At 39.3% G+C, this 24,080-nt stretch overlaps 1 protein-coding gene across 2 annotated transcripts in view; it reads left to right on the top strand.

Annotated features, from left to right (window-relative positions):
- Nucleotides 1–3,741: 3,741 nt before the first annotated feature.
- Nucleotides 3,742–24,080, top strand: part of LOC145988330 (inactive pancreatic lipase-related protein 1-like) — a 38,241-nt gene continuing 17,902 nt past the window's right edge. The window contains exons 1-5 of one of the 2 annotated variants that reach the window (XM_083123196.1): nucleotides 3,742–3,941; nucleotides 12,051–12,089; nucleotides 14,560–14,680; nucleotides 18,349–18,494; nucleotides 19,729–20,007. In XM_083123196.1, the coding sequence (XP_082979322.1) occupies nucleotides 3,869–3,941; nucleotides 12,051–12,089; nucleotides 14,560–14,680; nucleotides 18,349–18,494; nucleotides 19,729–20,007 (658 nt within the window). In that variant the 5' untranslated portion in view covers nucleotides 3,742–3,868. The remainder of the gene's footprint in view (nucleotides 3,942–12,050; nucleotides 12,090–14,559; nucleotides 14,681–18,348; nucleotides 18,495–19,728; nucleotides 20,008–24,080) is intronic. The other variant, XM_083123197.1, reaches the window with a different exon arrangement.

Genomic DNA, 24,080 nt, shown 5'->3' with positions numbered 1-24,080 from the left:
TTCTGAATGTATCTCCACAAGGTAAAAGGGAATCATGCAACTACCAGACAAGGTAGCAGCTTTGAAAAGGAAGTTGCTGCTTTGTAAGACAAAGATAAAAGATGAGATTGCTTTCGTACATAGAAGAAACAGGACTACAATTACATGAAGAAATCCAAACACTGATACATGACTGTTTTTAACATCTATTATCCAGCTTTTCTTACTGTCTGTATCCTTTTTTATCTCATGAATATCGAATCGCTGATTGAATTGATACCAGCTTATAATCATAAAATTGTACACATCTTCTATTAATCACACGATAGATTTTTATTACTTGCAGTAAATAAACACCTGACGAGAGTTTATATTGATCTTTCATGGTCAATTGACATGTATTTATCTATTATTACTGAGGGGAGGCGCGTACAGATTTTGGCAGCGGAGGGGAGCCACGACAGCTAAAAGTTTGAAAAGCCTTGGTTTATATGATGAAGTCGTTACCTATAGGTTACCTACGTTCAAATCATAACTAAGGTGTGAATGTTTCATATATGCTGCATCATATTGTTTAGCAGTCAGTCAATATTCGTGTCCTGTATGATTTTTTCCCCAAAATTTACGTCGCTTCTGCTCTCTCGTTTGTCGCGACGAAGAGAATGATTGGATATTAAATTCCTGGAGATTATAGGGGCAGAAAGGCTATATAAAAAAGGGGCATGTTTACTTCTAGGAAGTATTTCAAGTGTATTAAATTCGTGTCTTCGGTAGATTAGAATGCAGAAAACGACTACCGTTTAAGTGGTGCACGAAATGCAGCAAGGAAATCTAAAAATTGTGTGTATGTGTGTGTGTGTGTCCCCCAAAAGTACGGTCTCATAGGGAAAGTCGAAAGTCTTGAAGTGATGAATGTTGAATATTGATAATATAACCTTTGTTTCAGGTAGGAAAAGCATTACGAGAATGGAAAGCTCTTTGTACGGGATCAGCGAAGTTAGTAACAAATTGTGTTTTATACAGCGTTTATTGAAACACTTGAATCCTAAATTGTATCTTGTGCAAATATGCTGTATAAAGAAAAAAAACTGCCCGAGTACTAATTGAGGCGAGTGTACATTGCATAACATTGTTGGTGTGATAGCGTCGCAAGAAGCGCGAATGTTTTCTTTGAGATCATCAATTGAACGCGGACGTATGTTGTACACAAGTAATTTAAAGTGCCGCCGTGGAGAGAATCTAGGGGTGTGATGTTTGGGGACCATGGTGGCCATTCCACAGGTCCTCTGCAACTGATCCATCGTCCAGGAAGGTTCCCATTAAGCCATTCTTTCACACATAAACCGAAATGGGGGGAGCTCCGTCTTGCTGGAAGTAGAACCTCCGACGTATTGCTAATGGCATATCGTAACCGTATGTTTCCAACACATCTGTTAGGAGTTGCAGATATCATTCAGCATTGACACCTACTTTCTCTTGCATAGTGTACGTTCCATCCCTGGCATCCATTTCACCTACATATGTTTACATGCAAGAAATAAACTTTACATCAATTTTTCCGACATGATTGATTCATTGATTGATTTGGTGTTTTAAGTCCACTTTATGCACAGTAAGGCTAATCGGGACTGGACGTACAGCTTAAAGTGGGATCCGAACCACTATCGAACCCGGTACCCTTTGATTACAAGGTGACGACGCTACCACTGCGCCATCGGGGAGGTCCCGACTTTCCCTATGAGAAAATATCCATATCCGCCAGTGGTAGTTAAGGATAAAAAGTCCACTTTCAGAATTTCAGGCTACAGATGGGAGCACGATTACGAAACATGTATTCACAACAACCATTTCCTATTTTTAGTGCAGTTCTCCTGAAAGTTGAAAAAAAAATAGTAGTGCATTTCCGTGTCGAGTGAAGAAAAACGTTTTCATGTTCGTTGGTGTGCATTAGAAGTCAAATGACGTGTACTACTGGGAATGACGTACGGTGGCATGTGTGCCCATTGTTCAGAAGGGATGTTATCGAGACGAAGTTTGGTATATCCTGTACAGTGGGATCCATGAGTATTACCGTGCAAATTGTCCATGACTATTTTCATTAATTTTTCTCTTACATCCTATGTGTTTTTAAGCGATGGATTTTTATGTATGCTGGTGCAGAAGTTGTCAACAGCTTGTTTTGATTTTTTTCTTAATTCTTGAAGCTCTTATTGGTCCAAATAAAGTGCACGAACATGGTGATGGACAATTTGCACGGTAATACTCATGGATCCCACTGTACCAGCTAACAGTAGACGAGTTGAACGAGAACAAGTCTCTGCGCAAGTAGTGACGCGAGACGGCTCCACCAATAAACAGTGAGAGAAACGGGATTGCGTAATGGAAACTGAGTTACCCGCTAAGAAGGACACATTTAAGATGTGTAAAATAACACTATATAATTAAAAAATGGCAAATATTTTTACATCATGACAATGGGTAAATGTTCCGATTTAAGTATGAAATACAACATCCTGCATATGTCCCCATTTGCTTCTATATCTGGCTTCTATTCTGTGGAGGGGGCAAAGAGTATCATTTGGGTGAGCACGATGATTGACAGGGCGTTATATCTACTTCTGTCGTCATGGCTATTGTAGTTTCACTTTGAACTTGTGAGCAATGCACAATTTCTTCATCTGGAAAAAATTCTCGTTTGTAGGTATTCTGTGTGGTTAAGAATGTGGCCACGGGGCATAACTTACAGGCCCGCAGCATGGAAGCATCGACATAACTTGGACGGGGGAATCGAACTTGAGACTTAACTTGGAGGAAGGGAGGGGCAGAATCAAACTTGGGGCTTAACTTTGTGGCAGAATCAAACTTGAGACCTAACTTAAAAGTAAAGTGCTTCTCTGTGTTTTGCATCACGCCATTAAGGCGAATAGGGGCTGTGGAGTTAGGGCCCCACACTTTCTTGATCACGGCCGAAGGTGGGGTGTTGTGATCAGCACCACGACCCTGGCTGCCTTTACCCCACAGAGTTTCCTCCAGGTACCCACTTTATACGAGCTGGGTGGGCGCCGGAGCAGCTTGAACAGGTGGGAAAAATCCCGGTTCTCCCCCGCCGGGGATCGAACCCGGGTCTCACGCATGGTAGTCAGATGCCCTAACGACTGAGCTTAACTTGGGGGGGGGGGGCAGAATAAAACTTGAGCCTCAACTCTTGCTTTGCTACTCAAGTCCTAGAAGGTTAAGAAGAGTATACTCAATTTTTAAATTCAATAGCCTGAAATTGGGGGGGGAGGAAAAGTGCCACTTTTGCCCCCGCTAAGTTACCCCTAACCCGCTGCTTAAGGTGGTAAATTTGATTCTTACGGGTGGGCCCTTGATGATTTTGTTACGCCACTCACACAGACAAATGCATGGTAGGGCTGCTGTCCCCTCTTGCCGCCCTGGTGGCCCTGTCTCCTTGAGGGAACCAAATTCTTCAAAGTTCCAAGCAAAAACATTATATTCTTCAGCAGTACGGCCGAACATCTAATTCTGCACCAGAAATAATCCCCATAAAAAAGGCTATTTAGAAATTTCCGGCGCAGAATGGAGATCACATCCGATCGTTAAAAGTTAGGAGATTTTCTTTGTAGTTCGAGGTAAATAGCTTGCGTAACTATTACTGCGTTCTAGTTATTATATTTAAAAATGGAGTGGGATACGTTATATCCTGACTTTTGCTTCTGTGCTATGATAAATTGAAGGCCATTCTACAACAGATCGGAAGGAACCCATTTGTAACCCGCGGTAATTATGACAACGCCTCTCATGCACATACACATATAAGCTAGACAAACGACTCGCTGGTATACTTCAGCTTCATACTTCCAGCCACTTGTTTCAGTTTGTCCACCAGATGGCGAACGTATCGAGGTTGAGATTCTTCTTAGGACTTGTGGTTGTCATATCCACTTTCAGCAAATGTCAAGGTACGTAATATTTCAAGTTATATCATCGCGTTACTCATAATTAAAATGGCATGTGTAAGGCTACAATAAATATACACTACACCTCTGATACAGTAAATGCACATGACACTATTTCAAGTCACTGAACATATGTCAAAATTTGGTACGAAGTTACAAATATAAGCTTAAAGGAAATAAAACTGGCGTCGCCATCGCGTGGTTGAAGGTGGCTCTAGCTCGCCATCCTGAGCGCCAAAATAAGTTAGAAGGAATTTTTTTTTAGAATCATTTATAGCAGACTTAAGCTTATTCACTTCTACGCTCAAGTAACGCTCAGGTCACCCGCCACTCACGATTCGCTCACGGTCAGGGGGTATGAACACTAGCGATAAAGCTTCGCTCCGGTCATCGTCAGTCTGGTGTCGGTGTGTTGCCAGTGTACGCAAATTTCTTTGGTATTAAGAGCTTGCCGGCTCTGCTAATTACGATGTTTAAGAGTTTTTCAACAACCGACTTGGCTGTTATAGCACTGGTGTTAGACGAAAATGAAAAAGAATTGCGAAAGCGGAAAAGGTTATGGGTTCATTCAAAATTAGTGCAAGCCGCAAAACAAGACAAGTTTAGAACCTCATCTGTAAAATAAGAAAATTGCGTTGTAATTTTAGTATTTATATTAATGTATTTGCAAATTTGTATAGAAGGAGGGACTAAACAGGGGCCAGTGCGTCAGTGGGATTGAAACATCTTTGTCGGTTTGATCATGCACACGATAATGATGCAACAGATTAGAAAACAAGAATAAGGTCCAAAGAACTCATGGATCATATTTGTGGTTAGTTCCTCATTGATTTTTTTTTCACTGGCTGTGATTGTAATTCGGTTGTTTCGAAGTCAGTTTTTCTTTCTTAATTTGTTTTACTCGGGTTCACGAAAGCGCATACTTTGATCGCTATTTTACAAACAGGATCGAGAAGAAAATATTTTCAAAAGAGGCTTTTATATACAATTTTATTTATACTCACCTTTCTCTGTGTTCCAAAAGATCTTCAACTTCTGGCCGCTCATCTTCTACGCAGGAAACTGGGTTACGTATCCGCTGCAACCGGGCTGAAGACTGTTATTGAACTGTGTATTGAGCGTTACACGCTTTCACATCAACGATTAAGCTTCGGCCCAGCCAAGCTCCACCCCACTCACGCTCCAATCGTCACAGGACCGCGAGCTGAGCGTGATTGGAGCGAACCTTTGACCGGTGTGAATGCTTCTATTTAAAAATCATTGAACAATATTTGACCGGACCGTGAGCAGAGAGTGATCTGAGCGTTACTTAAGCGTAGATGTGAATCAAGTCCTAATGTGCTGGAGCACAAGCAGATAGAAGGATGGAGAGAGAGTGAAAGCAATAGAAACATCGAAAGACAAATTAACAGAGGAAGAAATGAAGAAACAAAGAAGTAAGAAAAAGAGAGAGAGAGTTTGAGAAAGGAGGGAAAGAGAGAAATAGATTTAGACATAAAGGAATAGAGAGGGAGAGAGATATGGAACGAAGATAAAGAAAGAGAGGCAAAGTAAGACAGAAAGAGAGAGAGATGCTCAGATTGAGATACGAACAATGAGAGGAAGACAGGTAGAATAAGCAGTAAAGGGATAGAGAGAATAGCGAAGATAGGGAAACGGATGTAAAAAGTAAAAGAGAAAGAGAGAGCAAAGAGAGACAAGAAAGAACAAAAGAGAAAGAAAGAAAAAGAGGGAGAAAGAGAGAGAGAGAGAAGGTAGAAAAGAGAGGAAAATGAGAAACAAAGTTGTAAATAAAGAGAAGGGGAGAGAGAATATTAGCCACCAGAAGAGACGAAGCAAAGCTCGCCTGAAAATATTTCACTCATTGAATGAAATTCTCCGTGTCCACAATAAAAAAACACACGGATATATAATGGAGAAACATAAAGAGTACAAAACTGAGGGGAAACAATCAAATATAACGGAACTCAAATGTGACACAAGTAAGGCAAACATAGTATTGATAATTGTAGCAAATTGAAATTGATTGTAAAAAAATAGCAATAAGGTAGTAACTTTTCCAATGACGTGCCTGTATAAGTGGGTCTAAGGTCCAAGGAGCCTCTTATCAATAGGGATGATACCGAGATGAGAATGAGATTTATCGAGACCAAGTACGAGATCTCTGTAAAATCGAGACGAGTCCAAGACCTTGTTAACGACAAGGATCCGTTCGAGACTTTGGTGTGTTATTTGAAAGTTTTACTTAAACCAAATTTACTTAACTATGCAATTTCTTCAGGCATAACAAGCGGATATTCACCGGATTATTAATGGATAAGTTATGTATTTTGTTTACACTAATTGCAATGTCATCCAAACTTGGAACCTGTGCATATACAGGGTGATTCAAAAAAATGTTAACACTATACGGGAAATAGAAAATATACTACTCACCGTCTACGTTTACTTCTTTATTGTAACACTAATGTTTGCATAGACTGCCACACACTAAACATACTGTATAACACACTAAACACGAATAAATTCGTGAAAGGTATAAGGATTCTCTACCAATTTTCATTGGCACGTAAAAAGGTAGTTTGCTATAATGACTGTAAAACTTTGTGTAATGGCATGCATTATTTAAATGTGGTGAGTATAGTACATTTCGAGACTCGAGAATAATTGTTTTATGTCCACTATATGGCCAGATAAGCTAACAGGGACTGAACCTACAGTTTAAAGTGGGATCCGAAGCACTGTGCAATGTGCCTCCACCGGGTATCGAAAACGGGACTCTTTGATAACAAAGGCGACAATGTGCCTCCACCGGGTATTAAAGCCGGGAGCCCTTGATAACAAAAGCGACAACGTTATCACTACCCCATATAAAGAGGCCCCCGAGACACGATACGCGACCGATAAAGAGACGGGCAAGTACACTTCAAGACGACTGATTGGCTTTGTTTATTTTACTTCGCTTTTCTACCATTTTTGGCAAATCACGAAGATGAGGATGAATGGTCGGTAAGATTAGATGGATTAAGTGAACTGTGGAGATTAACGGGTGGGATGCCGGGGATCAAAAAAATTATCCCCGGAAAAAAAAATCATCTCTGCCAGGGATGTTTTCATCCACCTCATATATATGAAATTGAATGCATATTCTGTACATAGAATACCATTTGTTAACTATGTAATAAACACAATGGAAAAAGCATTCGCACCATTCTGCAATTTGCCAACCTCACAGCTAACAGCAAGCTGTTATCTACTTACCTTATGTCACCGCATAATCGTAGCAGATTTTATGAAAGAACGTGCGGTGCGACCATACACAAGTCTTCTTTTGTTTTAACAAAATTGTGTCTGTATTACCCGGAACTTAAAAATAATTTATTATTAAACTGTCTTTGGTGCAAAATTAGGATGAACGAAGTACTCGTGAATATACATTATAATTGTTCATAGTCAAAATTGACGGACATAATTTATTCATGAAAGTTCAGCGAATATTTTTCTCCGGTCTGAAAAAGTTAACACATTATATTTTATTACTTTGTGTATTTTTATCGAAATATTGCACTTGAGAAAATTTACTACATATATACAAATTTACATACCCAAACAAAAACTACCTCCCAAAATGAAATCACAAGTACGCCACTAAGGGGGCATCTTCCACAAAGCAAAAAGTTTAATTCGCAAAGTAATTAAGTGACAGTCACAAACATATAGGGACATCCCTAGACCTCCAGAGTATGTATTACGTATACTGGCTGTGCGTCAAAACACCAGAGGCTCGCTAGTTTACAAAATGCAGTCCAGGGTGTACTACGTGAAACGAGGGTTGACATTTGGGATGTTTCGGAAAGTGTCACCTCTTACACTCCACTTCAAGATAAGACCCAGAACGAGACAATCATTTACAGTTATAGACGAGTCCTATACACTATACTCTGTCCCAGCTAATTGTAGAGAAGGGTAGCGCATAGCGGCAGAGGAGGGGGGCGGAAATCGAGTGGTGAAAGCGCAGCGTTGCCAACCGTACGATCCTCACCGTACATGTAATTTCATGGTATGTACGGACGTACGGTCCAGAGCTTAGTCCGTAAGCTATATTGCCTTGTCCGTACGGTATTATCGTTTTCAAAAGTTTGCAACGCTGACAGAGAAAAGCAGGAAAAGCGGGTAACTCCAGTCGTCCATTACGCAAACTCGTTTTTCTCACTGTTCATTGGTGGAGCCGTCTCGCGTCACTACTTGCGCAGAGACTTGTTCTCGTTCACTTCGTCTGCTCTTAGCTGGTACAGGATATACCAAACCTCGTCTCGATAACATCCCTTCTCAACAATGGGCACACATCCCATCGCACGTCACTGCCAGTAGTAAACGTCATTTGACCTTTAATGCACACCAACGAACTTGAAAACCTTTTTCTTAATTCGATGCGGAAATGCACTTTTTTTTTCAACTCTCAGTAAAAAACTGTACTAAATATAGGAAATGATTGTTGTGAATACATGTTTCGTAATCGTGCTCCCATCTGTAGCCTGAAATTCTGAAAGTGGACTTTTTATCCTAACTACCACAGGCGGAAATGCATTTTTTTCCTGGGAGGGGCACAGAATATGCAGTAGGCACGTGGGACATCTAACACTGGAAATACACTGATATTTCTAGATATTAATCACAGCATTCCTACATATATATACAGTTGAACCTGAGTTATAAGTATCTCAAGGTGAATAGAATAGAATAGAATGCGTATAACTGAGAATACCTTACAAATCAGATTTAGATACCATGTCATATCATTATTAAAATACTGTAATTGTATATATTTTGAGGACAGGTTATTTCCGTCATAAAGTGGTAAATTAACGAATTTAAAAGTTCATTCTTAAATACATTACATTTGCCACTTTATTAGTGAATACTTTGATATTGAAATACTGCAACACACTAAAGTTTCATAGTTTTACTACCCAATTTTAAAAAATCGTAGTCTAATGATAGAATTTCTTTTACTATGCGCCAAGTGTGGTATAAGTAATACCTAAATCTGCAGCTATTTCAGTTTTATTTCTATGTGGATTAGCTTCCACTTCCTGCATAAATTTTACTTTCTGGTCAAGCGTGTAACTTTTCCTCTTTCCAGTAGCAACTAAAAACAGTCACTTCTGCGATATTTTTCTAGCTTGGTTACGTACATATCAATTGTATTTTAGGAAAATTAATAGGTATAACACCGAATTACGTATAAATGCATTACGTACAAATAAGGTGTAATTAACACGTTTTTAAATTTTATTTTGCAGGTACCTACAGTAATCTAATATATATAAAAATGTATGTATGTGTGTATATGTGTATATATGTTTGTTCCGGCATAACTCTCGAACGCCTGGAGCGATTTCAACCAAACTTGGTACACGTATCACTTGCAATCTGGAAAGAAATACTGTGGGGGTAAGACACCCCTGGCACCCCTAGGGGTGGAGTGCGAGGGGTGACATATAAAAATAATAGAAACCGACCGATATTAGTGTTATATCCACAGTTTTCGGGGTCGCTAAGATCAAAAGTGACACTCCCAATGCCGTTCGACTCCAAGATCATCACGTATCGGAATGGGGAGAGAGGGGGTGAAAATTAAAATATAAAAAATGACCAACATTAGTGTCGAATCCATAGTTTTCGCAGTGAATTGGTGACATTCACGATGACCAAACTTGGTACACATATGACTTACAATCTGGAAAGAAATACTGTCGGGGTAAGACACCCCTGGCACCAATAGCGGTGCGGATGGGAAGGGGTGACATGTAAAAATAATCGAAAAAGACCGATATTAGTGTGGAATCCACAGTTGTCGGGGTCGGTAAGATGAATAGTGACATCCCCAATGCCGTTCAACTCCAAGACATCCCTGGCACCCCTAGGGGTGGGGGTGGGAAGTGGGTGACATGTAAAACGACCGATATTAGTGTGGAATCCATAGTTTTCGGGGCCACTGAGATGAATAGTGACACTCCCAATGCCGTTCAATTCCAAGTTCATTTTACACTATAGTTAGAATTCATTACATTCCTGTCTAATAGAAGATTAGGATTAATAAATACCCGGGCAACGCTGGGCAATCAGCTGGTTTACGTATATAACAGAATTACGCAGAACTGAGTATAAAGCAGTCTCTACTGTACACACACACACACACACGCACACACACATACGTATATATATTACATATATATATATATTTATTATAGATATTAACACACACACACACAGACACAGTATAATATTCACGTCAAGACAGGCCCGTACCCAGGGGAGGGGCCAATTGGGGCCGTGCGTTCCCCCTCGAGCCATTAAATTTTAGAATGTGAACCTATAAGAAGCTACGAAAATAACATCGACCATTTTTCAAACTTGTAAAAATCTCAATTTTGTCCATGCATAAATGATGCAAGGCTACCAGCAGTGGCGGCGATTGGAGAGGGGTATGGGGGCAGTTGCCCCCTCCCACTATTTCCACTTTTGTACCTGCTTTATGGCCTCTCGATGCTAAGCCTTGTCTACCCAGACCAGGTGGAGGAACATAGTGGTTCAGATCCAACTTTAAACTGTAGGTCCAGGCCCAATTAGTATATCTGTGCATAAAAGTGGATCTAAAACAAAAACGCATACTCAAACTTGTCTACTAAGAGAAAGTGAATTGATCTTGCCCCCCAGTTTTGGCACCCAATCATCATAGTGGGCTATGGGTTAACTCACATTTAGAATTCTTTATTGTAATAATAATTGCGAATGCGTATAATTTAATTTATAAATATATTATTTTCTAAACATAGAATTATCGTGGCTGTTCAATGCTTCTGGTATAATAAAATAAGGGAAATTTCAAAACATTTTTAATTTGCGAAACTCTTAACTATCCGAATACTTCGTGACCAGTATCGGCGCTTGGGAAGGAGAGAGGGGGTCTCCTCTTGATAGACAAGCATTAAGAGGCCATAGTACGGGGGCAAAAGTGGTGAAAAAGTCGGGGGCAGCTGGTCCCAGGTCCCCCAAAAATTCGTTTAAGGTGCAATTTGTTATCAGATAAACTAATCAAGACTGTACCTTCAAAGTGGAATCCGAACCACTTTTCTACAATGTACCTCCACCAGGAAACGAACCATGATTCTTTGATTCTAAGGTAGCAGATCTTTATGAAATAGAAGTCGTTCTCGTAATTTGCATTAACCATGATTGCAGAATTAATGTACTTGTGCTAAACTTCGTTTTATTCTATTACTATCAGGTATAGAAATGCTCGAACATATTTTATTCTTTGTAATATAATGCTATCAATGCTTTTTATAATAGCCTACTTTTGGAAGGGCACGTGCCCCCGTGCCCCTCCCGCTAAATCCGGCAATGCTTACTACCAACAACAGCTTACTTCTTTGCTATAAACACATATATGCAAACCTCCCGTTGATATATGTATTGCCTCCTGATATAGATTGATAAACTTGCTTTATAAACTATAATCCCAATAGTGTGATATGCAACATACGCGTACATACAAGGGTAAGATTTCTATAACCTAAAAACCACAATGTAAGCAGAATATAGAATATGCTTATGACCTTCTAAATATAGTCCTAACAACAATTTAAATATCTTCTAATTTTTTTTCCTCATGCAGTTAAATATTTGTACAAGACTAAAAAAAACGAAATATAAATTATAAGGATTGTTTATTTTATTCATAGCCTCCAAATATCAATACCTTCTGACAGGATATTTAACATACTCCTTACTAGTTGACTTTATGAGCCATAAATTGTGTACAATTACTGCCTTAGGCAAATGTTCAATTTTAAAGACAAGTTATTTTCTGTCAACAAAGCTTTCTTATTAAAAATGTTTCTCCCTACTTCGACTGACAAAAACTAAGCAAATTTAATGCACTTCGAAAATAGTAAATTCTAGAAAAAAGTTATTTTAACATTTAAGAATTAAAAATATGCTGATATTACTGAGAAATAGTTAAAATACTCTATGATACATAGAAAATGTTGCTCTAACCAATCAGCTTAGTTTCTATTCATGACATAAATTTCTATACAATTTCAGGGACACTGGGACGAGATCTCCATACCGCGCTTGCGGCCGGTAAACCAGCTTTTTTCGTATATGTTTATTCATTTAGCTTTCATATGTGGCTACTTGTTAATTATGTAATATGTAAACTATTAAATCAAGCTTCTAAACCCGAATTTAACTATATTACTTTAATAACTTAAAATACTGGTTTATGTACACCACTGGTCGATGTCTGACGACCGGATTTTCTCTCCTTTGTACGCGGGGAGGCCTAGGGAGCCGAAGAGAGTGGCTAATTAAAACACGTGATCTGCGGCGTCGGTTCCATAGCTGGAAACAGCGTTGGCAGAACACTGCTTGTTCCTTCCTGCTTTCTGTGCCGCGGTCGGCACACACAGTGTTGCTACATAAAGGGAAATTTTCCTTATTGGAGGGATATCTGGTTCCAATTTTAAGTAAAAAGGGAGATTTTATGAAAAAATATATACATTGTCGAAAAATTTGAAGTTATCGGACTTCTGTTTTTACTTTACGTGTCTGTATTGGTGTTTTATTTCTGTTCTAATTAATCTTGATTGGGTGTATAATAAATATACATACAATAAATAAGAATTGTTACGGTAAACCAAGTCAAATTTACAGAATAAGCTACAGCAGGTATGTACGCACTCCTTAGAAAATTAGAAAAATTATAAACAAAATCATGAAAATAGGACCTCCTACTTATAAATGTACACGGGTGTATATTTTGTGCGGGTTGAGATGTTCATTCAGTATTTATAATCATAATTATATACCTTAGGTTTCCTAAACATATTTATATGTGATATCTCTTCCCGATAAGGTGATTATCAATACCATCACCAGAATGAAGTTGTCCAAGTTGGATACTGCGTATCTTTAATCCGAAGATTAAGTTTCAAAAACTTTGCATACGACCGTGTGTAAGGTGTACTTGAAAAAACATGGTTGGTTAAATATATGTTTCTGCCACCTCGGTGGTCGAATGTATCGGTTGATCGACTCACGATCTACTCATCCATGGTTCCGAGTTCGAGTACCGGCCTGCGATACCTATGGATTTATGAAACTGACAACTGACAAGTATGCATTTTGTAGAGATTTTTGTGTTGCAGTGCTTCATACACTGTAACCAGTAAACTGACATCAAGAAACTTTTATTACTAAGTACGAGCTGCATGGTGTATTTTGAGCGTTGTCTACCGTTTCGCCTTCTTGCGTTTTCACCTCCCCCAATAGAATTTCAAATGATTTATGTGACACGAACTTTCTAAGGCGAAACGGGACATCCCATTTCGTCTTACACACAAAAAATTCCCCACCTGGGAATATTATCGACTTGAAGGGTAATTCATAATGGGAGCGCAGAGCTTGTGAAGTTGCCTACCTTGGCTCCCATTGTCCTGTCGGTTAGGTTAGGTTAGGTTAATAATACATTAATAATAATGACCCTCCATGTCAATAATATTCCCTGGTGGGATTTTTTTGTGTGTGTAAGGCGAAACAGGATAAGGCGAAATGGGATGTTTTGTTTCGCCTTAGAAAGTTAGTGTCACATAAATCACACGAATTTAGGAGAGGTGAAAGCGCAATAAGGCGAAACGTGCCGTAATCATTTTGAGATGCATTTTAGGTTTCACATTGTTTAAAAATATTATGTGATGACGACAATATTCAAATGATAAAATATAACGGAGGCAGTTCGGGAGGGAGGTACTGTACCGTGGCCGTGCTTGACGCCCACTGAGACGCCGAAAGCGTGGCAACAGAACGGAACAGTTTCACTTCCGGCGTTTCAGTGGGTGACAACCCTTAAGATAACCTGCAGACTTCTGGCCGGAAATTTCTTAAATTTCTTCTGGCGTTAAACCATTTGATTTCAATAGAAGCAGACAACAGAAGTTCTGTTGCCGTGTATTTCCGTGTTTTGCCGTGCATCAGTGGGCGTCATGCTTTGGGCTCTGGCTACGGAACGCTCATAATTTTGAGTCTCCTGGGGGAAGCGAAACAACCTTTCTTCTGAGATTTTGGCCTGTGTATGCTACCGGTGCCCATCCACCATCGTGAGGAAATTTGGGAGCAAGGAACGAGTAGCGTAACCGGGTCGTAGAAACATACAACAACGACTGGGGTTCGTCGTGCTGACCACACGTCACCCCGTAACTGGCTGGATGATCTCCCACCTGGGGTGAGTAGGATCAGATGAGAGTGAGACCAGCAGTCGGTTGAGGCCCGGGCCCTCAATGAGCTGTTGCGCCACGGGGTATTATTATTATTAGCTGGGGGAGGGAGATTAAGCCCTTCTATTAAAAAAAAAAACCCGCCATGTCGACGCAAGCAATCCCACTATATGTTAACGTAGTTTCAGAATTTCTCACCAGATGTCATAACACATAATTGCGAATGATGAACTAGAGCTACAACTAACCAATCACAATTTAATTATGGATTTGTACCATACTTCCCTTTCGGCACTTGTTACGGTCCATATTAATGATCTGTTTCTCTGTCAATGCAGGTTTTGATTTATCAGTGTGCAACACCTTACCGGATATACTAAAGAATAATGTTACCGACTGCGTGCTTGGAGTTCCCGGAGCGCCGTGTCCAGACGACAAAATCAGCATCTACTATTACCCGTAAGTACTACATCACCAAAAAACCTGCATTAACGAGAAGTACGTGGTTTACCCACACGACCGTATTAGGACGTAAATTTCAATGCTCCAAGCTTATATATTTAGTTGTGTTGCACAGTATTATACTTAACCTTTCTTGCAGTGATCTTTATTCCTGTCTCTTTGGAAATTTCCAGCTTTTATAATAATTAACACAGGTTACTGTGACTAAATTGATATTAAGTGTGTGAAATTATATAATTTAAGGTTGACATTCATTTTCCACGGGAGACAACGCTCCCTCTTACCCTCCCCCCCCCAAAGCCCATTCCTATTAACTCTAGCCGGCCTGCTGGCGGGAAGCCACAGGTGCAGTTTGGAACTCTGGGTAAGACATGGATGTATCGTTATGTTTGTCCCATCTCATTTTTATCAATTCATCATTCATTAACTGTTGCGATTAATCTGTAGGGAATCTTGCAAAGAGTTATTTAGGGGAAAACAAATAATGACAATATACTCCCTATACATCTACAAGGCTATAATGTTTGTTCTAAATACTGGAAGCATGACTAAAAATAACCAATTACACAACCACAATACAAGGGGGAAAGATAATTATTACCAGAACCAACACAGACTCAATATCTCAAAACAATCACCAATGAATGCCGGAAAAATATTCTACAACCAGCTGCCTCATGACATAAAACTGATATCTCCAAAAGATAATCAAATTCAAACAATAAAAAAATATTTGACAGATAGAGCTCTCTACAGTATCGGAGAATTCATGGAACAAGACAATACAAGGCCAATGTACTAAAAAAGGTGTATTTTAATTGCATTCTTATTTCAATCATGCAACAATGATAATGTGTTTTTTTATTTTTATTGTAGTGTAATGAAGTGTATTTTTTCATTTTTACTTTGGTGTAGTGATGTAATGTACTATGCAATGTTTCTTCTTTTTTGTTATGATGTACTTAACTAATTATTATTTCATTATGTATCTTGACGTTTTCCATGCCCTTTTAAACAAGGGTCAACGGAAGAAAAATAAAATTCAAATTCAAAGAGATATGAAAGCTACGTAAAATATTTTCAGGGAGTCTACCAAAATAACAAATTCAAAATTCTTGACTTTTTCATGACTCTTGCTTGACCATTCTTTCCTTTTTCTTAACATGTATTTAATCGCCCCATACTTCGGTTACAGCGCCTTGAATAACGTAGTGTGGAAAACGGCACAGTTCTGCGCGCTCTGACTGGTTCCACTCCAAAATGATCCGCTACAGGCGCTGGTGTTGAACCCGGTGCTTGGTATTCGTCTGCTTATAATGGAAGTAAATGAAGTTTTCGCTGCAACGTCTGATTCTTTTACATGAAGCATTTCTATGAATGTGATAATTGCTATGATATTTGGTACAGTGGTCGCGAAGATATTAACGAACATTCTAGACAGTCGACCAGGTCCTGTTAACGTCATACTTTCGTTAATAATACGGGAGAAAAAATACGCGTGGAATGGTCTTGGCAACTAAATTTTTGTGTATGAATTAGGTTCATTATTATTATCATCTTCATCATTTCATTTAAAGATATACACACTGAAGCATTTGTATTTTGGATATTTACTGTCTCTTTTCTTCCGCTTTAAACTAATCGCGGCGATGATGATAATGATGAAACGACAAGGGGAACCCCACAAAACTTTCTTAGTGCCATCGACATGAGTGTAAGGAAACTTTCAAACCAATGGGACAAGCGACACTGGATGTTCACACTGTCACACTAGTGACACACACTTCCAGACTGTAAAATAGTATTCATTGCACATTAGGGTCCAAACAGGAAACGACACGTTCATATGGTGTATTCGCGTGCTACTTGTTACTTCGGTCGGAAAGCCACTTAAAGGAAGGGTGCTCAGACCGAAGCGACGCGCTACAGGGGGAGTTCCCAACTAAGTGACAAGCGACATGGTGCCTTCAGTCTATTGGCAAGCGTTCGCTGCTAATTGTGCGAACAACAGATAGGCGACACGAAAAACCGCACATTACAACAACAGATCTAGGCGACACGATAAGTCACACGTGTCGCTTTGTCGCTTGTGCGTCGCTCAAACTGGGCCATTTCCTCAATAGCTTGCAACATGTTGCCGTGGTTTGTTGTTCGCGCATACGCGATGCAATGAGTGTCTTGCTTTAGGGAGATTGCGCACCAAAGCGACAAGGGGCATGCGACACTTGTCGCTTGAGGATTTCACCAACAGAACGCTGGCCTGTGCTTCCCGTCATACCGCTACGATGTGAAATGTTGCTCTTGATTGGCTCGTTTCCAAGCAACATTTGTCGCTTCGGTGTGAAAGTTTCCTTGGACTTAAGGATCCGTGTCGCTTTGGTGTGAAAGACTCGTATCGTTGTCGCGTGTCGCTTTGGTGTAAAATCTCCTTGAGGAAACTGTGCAGTCAGAGCTTGCGTCCCTACTGTTCGAAAGGCTGCATTGATTACGGACTGCTCGCTTCCAAGCGACACTTGTGGTTTGTCGCCTCGGTATGAAATATCTCTCAGGATACTATTTATATTCTAATAACATAGAGAAATAAAACTCTAGTACACAATCCAACACCTGACGTCCGGAATCACTTTGCGATGTTTATTCTTGTGTTACGCATACTATTTATTTATTTATTTTATTTTACTTTTCTTTCCAAATTAATGCCATTTCGTGACTGCAAATCACTCCACAAATATAACTGTTTCCATCAATTCACGTACCGCCTTTCAAGACAAACAAATCTACATAATATATTCCAAAAACTAACAAAGCCGCAATACTTTCATAAGAAAATTAGCACCGACATTGATCGCACTGCCATCTATGTTTCTCATCCGTCTGGGGAACCAGTTTCTTGGGTCGTTTTCCACACTACGTTATTCAAGGCGCTGTACTTCGGTATAGTTGGAAATTAAGGAAATAGATATTTTTATAATAATATATCCTTAGGAAAATATTTGGGCCTAAATGGGATGAGGAGACAGGTGAGTGGAGAAGGTTACATAATTTTAAGTACATAATTTGTATTCATGTTCAGATATTATTAGAATGATTAAATCAAGAAAACTTAGGTGAGCAGGCAGGCCATGTGGTACGAATGGGAGAGGAAAGAAGACTTACAGTAATCTTGTTGGGAAATCTGATGGTAAGAGACCAGTAGGAAGACCAAGACGAAGATGGGGGGGGGGGATAAAGTTGAGATAGACCTAAAAAAAAATTCTTCATTGTTCTTGACTTTCTGACAGACTTGACTGGTAGACATTCTAATTTTAAACAGTATGTTTGCTGAGAGTACATTTTCTCATGTATTTAAGTGAATACAATTATTTTTGAAATGGTGAGAATCGAACCTGCGATCTGCATTATACTTCAACTCCGGTGCATTAACTAATTACTACGTCATTGGTTCGATCCGAACCATGGAATATAAATTTGTTCACCTCTTTCGTTACGAAGTGTCAGAATAGGCAAATGCAGAAGCACCAGACAATGCATAATGTCCAATAATTTGCAAGTTGAAATTTGTGAAGTAGATCTGGAAGATATTGCGCATATTTCATTAGCATTTAATGAACACGCCGTATAAAGATCCCTTAGTTTTATTAAATCGAACAACTTTTCTATTCCAGCAACAATTCTACCAAAGTTTTGGTTAACCAATCCAATGCAGACGAACTTCAAACACAAGGATGGAATTGCGAAAAACCAAATTCCTTTCTGATTCATGGATTATCCCAATCTGCAGATGAGGAGGGTATAGTGATGGTCAGAAACGGTAAGTCGAGAGTCTTCACAAATAATTCATTATTTTACTACAATGGAAGAGTGACCTCTCGAAAATTAAACGTTTTTTCAGTGAATGTAACTATTTATAATTTCTTAACAAAATATGTATGACGTGAAAATTGTTACACTCTACATTATATGGCTTTTAAGACTAAATTGTTGAGAAGACTGTTGCTGTATCACAGGCGAATAGTATCAGATTGACTTTGCGGTCTTGAATTATGTCATTCTAGCTCTCAAATGAAGCAATTTGCATTTCAACCCAAAATAAAATAAAGTATGAAACGAACATAAAAATATAAATTACGAATTTGACATTTTTCGGTTAATTCGAATTTACCTTGAATCTGATAGTTAAGCTATTGTATTTAACAAGTTAGTTATTCATTTGAAATATGATAAATTAGTTTTATGAAATTTCGAAATGTCATTGTGTAATGTTCTAGATTATTTAATCAAGAATTTAATATATTTGGTTCAATACTAAGCTAGTAGGTATGAATACCCAGATGAAGCACATAATAAAATAGATAAAGAAACGTAACTACATCCCACAATCACTAATTTCAACGCTGAAAACATGTTTTGTGAGTGATGACAATGCATCGTCAGAATTAATATGAATTATTACGATATTTTATAAATTTATTCATTCCACTGGGTGAAGAAAACCAAGATTACATATTAGATAACATCATTGTGGGTGAATGAACGGTACAGGACCATTCAAACCACAGATAAGGGTTCAAACTCTCCTACACTCAGGAAGGGGGTGGGGGATTTGCCACCATGCTATCCTAGGACTGCAAGTTCTGGGGACTGCACAAAAATGAGACGCTGAAGGGGCAGAGACCATATACTATTAAAATTCTTAATATTGTGATAATAGCAGAATAAAACAACATGTCAAGTCCTTTTATTTGCTTATTTCATGAAAGAAGGTAAAAAGATGGAGTTTCTAGCGTTTAAATAACTTCCTACATCATAATTCTATTTTCAGTACTGCATTATAAACGGAGTGCAAGTCTCTATGGTCAAATTTAATTAAAAACGATTGCATCCCGTAATATTATTATTTAAAATAATTTATATCAGTTTCTTTAATACTTCTTAGATGTATTCTACTATGTATAAGTTAATAGGGAAATATAACATTATTATTATTATTACAATACAATGAATCTGAAACTTTATACGACTTATCTGTTGGTTAAATTTTCCAGCTCAAATTGCTAATGGAACGCATAATGTCTTTGCTGTGGACTGGTCGAATTATTCCCAAGCACAATGTTATACCGGGGCCATGTTGAGCATGCGACATGTTGGAAACTGCGTCGCGAAAGTGGCCGATAGGTTGTACAAGTTGTGCAACAATGAGGAAGCGTGCTGCAACACCGACTGCGCTGATAAGAAGACCCATTTTGTCGGCCACAGTCTTGGAGCCCATGTTGCGGGTGCTGCGTGCAACTCTACTGAATATCCATGCTCCTGTTGGGTGACCGGTAAGTGTTAAATATATTGGAAGCCAGGACGTATTTAGGGGTGCGGTCTAGGCGGTCCGAACCCCCCCCTCCCAAAGACTTAGCTACAAAATACACATTAAATAATAAAAATATAATTGTTTACCATTTGCTATATAATCGAGGGTTAGTTATTTCCGCTTATATTCAATATATTATTCAATGAATATTAAATTTTTTATCTACTTGACATTCATTTTTTTAGCCAGGACAATTGTTTTTTATGCTTAACTACACGTATGCTATATAATGAATACATAATGTTGCCGGCCCCCGTGGCGGAGAGATTAGCACATCGCGCTATGACGCCAGGAGTCCCTGGTTCGAATCCCGGCCTGGCCATGGATGTTTGTACTTCGCACAAAAAGCTAAGTAAGATAAAGCAAATCAATCATTCAATCAATACATGCTGTTATAAATCTATTCTCTTATCATTTTTTAGCTATTCATGTATTAATAATACAATATTAATTGATTTACATATTTAATTAATATTAATTTAATATAATTATTCTAATTATATTATTATTATTAGCCATTATTATTGAGACAGTTTTGTCGGACCCCCGAAATGTATTTATAGATACGTGCCTGATTGCAAGTCACGTAAGTACCAAGTACATTGAGTGTCAGTGCTAAAGTGCATTAAGTGTTAGACAAGTGATAAGTTGTTTGATTGATTGATTTGTTTCTCTTCGCTTTTCTGCCACTTTTGGCTAATCGCGAAGGTGGAGATAAGTAATGATATGATGAAATCGGTGAAGAAACACTCAAAATGTACATCCGTGCCAAGTGGGGATTCGAACCCTGGACCAGATAACTGCTAAGTGCACTTGAAGTTAAGTAACTGCCAAGTGGATTTGGATTCAGTTTAGTATGTACAAAGTGCATTGAGTGTCGGGTAAGTGCTTAAGTGCATTAGATAATGCCTTTTGTAGCACTCTGCTTCTCTCTTTGAAAGTATTGATCTGAATTATTTTATTTGCTATATTAGAATGGTGTTTGCTTTTTTAGTAAAAATGCCTATATTTTTGGTTCATTTGTGAATACCTAAGTGGAGTGGAAGCTGATTAAGTGACAAGTCCACTGTACTTAATGAGAGGTCTGGATTTACATGTGTGGAGGTCCAGATCATAATTGCAGTTATAATTCCTAGGCAATGTTATGTTGTTAGTTATATTACTATTTGTGGACGCCTCTTTACAAATGGAGGCTAGCCTATACCAAGCTCCTTCCTAAACTACCTCATCCTACAGATTTACAACAAGCACGCGCCCGTGAAAAGAAAGAGAGTTGCGAGACCTCCCAGCCCGTGGATTACCCCCGAGATCCTGCAGCTGATGTCCCGCAGAGATGCAGCATACAGGCAATATAAGTCCGCACTCAAATCAAACCTCCAGTCAGTGCGTGATTATTTCGAAGAATACCGCATTCTTCGGAATCGGTGCACGCAGGAAATACGAAAGAGAAAGTTCTCCTTTGCCGGACAACTCTTTAACTATAGATCACAACCGAAATCGCTGTGGAACAAACTTAAAATGTTCGGCGTTTGGGAAAAAACGTGATAGAAATGAAATAATTGGCATTTCCACTGAAGAACTAAATGGTCATTTTCAGAACTCAACAGACATAAATCCTAAAATTAAGAAACGTACCATCGACTCCATAAGTGTTCACAAAAGCAAAAACAAAAATAGTTTTGATTTCTCTTTTATAACTCATGCTAAGGTCCAAACTGCAATTAATAAAATAAAAACCAATGCAACCGGAGTAGATGAAATTTCTATAAACATGTTAAAATGTATCGCTTCCCACATCTCATTTGCAATTGCAGACGTTTTCAACACATCCCTGTATACTGGCACATTCCCAAATATTTGGAAACTCGCTCACATACGCCCCCTGGCTAAAAGTAAGCGCTCAAGATTTTCGACCGATCAGTATTCTCCCCACTTTGTCAAAAGTATTTGAACACATCGTGCACAAGCAAATTTTTAATTATGCACAATCGAAAAATATGTTAAACCCCTTCCAGTCCGGTTTTCGCCCACAACACAGCACCAGCACAGCACTCATTAAAGTGATGGATGACGTAAGGTCAGCGATGGATTAGAGATATCTGACAATACTGGTTCAAACCGTCGACCACGATATCCTGCTGGCAAAATTGTCATCTTATTTCAACTTCTCCCAACCCGCTGTTGACTGGACTCGATCATTCTTAGCAGCCAGACAGTAATGCACATTAGTTTCTGAAAATAAGTCGTCATGGCTGCCGATAAATTGCAGTGTTCCCCAAGGAAGCGTTTTTGTCTCCGCTACTGTTCTCCATGTACATAAATGATATATCGGAAACATTTCATTCAACGAATTACCATCTGTACGCTGATGACGTCCAATGTTACTTATCGTTAACCAAAACAAACATCAATACGGCCATCAAAGCCCTAAACGCTGATATTATGAACGTCTGTAAGTGGTCTCAGGCAAACGGTCTACGAGTAAATGCTGAGAAAACTAAAATGTATTTTAATTGGCTCACGGGCCCGACCCTGTGGCCGAGTGGTTAGTCGACCTCCGTGGCGAAGTGGTTAACAGAGCGTGCTACAACGCCAGGGGTTCTGGGTTCGAGTCCCGGGTAAGGCATGGGTATTTGTGTTTGTCCAGTTGATAAGAAACAAAGAAAATGTAAGAATTGAAAAAGTATAAAAGTGAGAAAAAGAGTGATTGGTAGGGGATACCTCCGTGTAGGGGGTATTACCTTTTTTTTTTTTTTAAAAAAAAAGAAAGTGGTTAGCACATCGCGCTGCGACGCCAAGGGTCCCGGGTTCGAATCCCGGTCGGGCTTGGTTGTTTGTGAATGTCCATTCATCAATTTCATCATTTCATCACTCATCCCCATCTTCGCAAATTAGCCAAGAGGCACAAAACGCGAAGTAAAATAAACTAAATCAAATCAAATCAAATCAAATTGGCTCACGGCACCTCATATCCACAACAACGAAGTCCTACATCCCGGACATTCTTGTAGACGGAAAACCCATTTCACTATCACTTTCGGTCAAAGACCTGGGAATTGTTGTGGACGAGAACCTCACCTGGAGTGACCATGTGAAGGCCATATGCAAAAAATCTTACGCAGCATTACACTCACTGTACCGCCTAAAAACATCTTACCACAAGAGATAAAGAAAACACTTGTGGAATCGCTAGTTTTGTCGCAAATAGACTACTGCGACTTGACGTATGTTGACCTCAACGGTGAACTATCAAGACGTCTACAGCGAATACAAAATGCATGCGTACGTTTTATTTATAACATGAAACATTTTGACCACCTTACCCCGGCTTTCAAAGACCTAGGCTGGTTCAACCTTTCAACACGCCGTCGCTTCCACGCTCTTACAGCGCTCTACAAAATAGTGCATTCAAGAGAACCCCTTACCTATTTTCACGATTTCAACCCCTAAGCGCAGCACACACCATTGCTACCAGTTCACGAAACAACTCCCTGCTCACCTTCCCCTCCCACAAGACAGCGATGGCCTCCCCCATGGCGCAGTGGTAGCATCATTGCCTTGTAATCAAGGGGTCCGGGTTTAGTCTGCCTGCAGCTCGTGCAGGTATCAGTTCGTACCGAGCTCCGCTCTTCGCGTGAGAAGGCTTAGTGATCGAACTGTCCGAGTTAGCTAGGGCCGTATACGGTTTGCTAGTGTTGTGTTAGTTTTTTTTCCTTTGGAGTGCAAGCGAGGTTTTGACTACAATTACCGTGAGCCAGTGAAGATACGATGAAATAGTTCACGATGAATACACAAAGAGAAAACACCTTGAAATTTGTTTTCCGTGAGGTCAAAACGCGACCTACGTCATTGGATTTTCATCGATGGTTTCATGATGTCTACCAAGTGCCTACGAACCAAGTGCTCAGTTTTGAAATAGATTACTTTCGTAAGCGTTTGTACGTGAAATTTGCGACAAAAGTGGTAGGAGAACGGTTACTAAATGATTTTGGTGCTGAGGTAATCTACAGTGACGTAGATGGTGATCATAAAGTT

This window comes from Lepisma saccharinum, chromosome 5, assembly GCF_977018435.1.
Source record: "Lepisma saccharinum chromosome 5, izLepSacc3.1, whole genome shotgun sequence".
In the NCBI taxonomy this organism is placed as follows: Eukaryota; Metazoa; Arthropoda; class Insecta; order Zygentoma; family Lepismatidae; genus Lepisma; species Lepisma saccharinum.
This window is presented reverse-complemented; position numbering and strand designations above follow the sequence as displayed.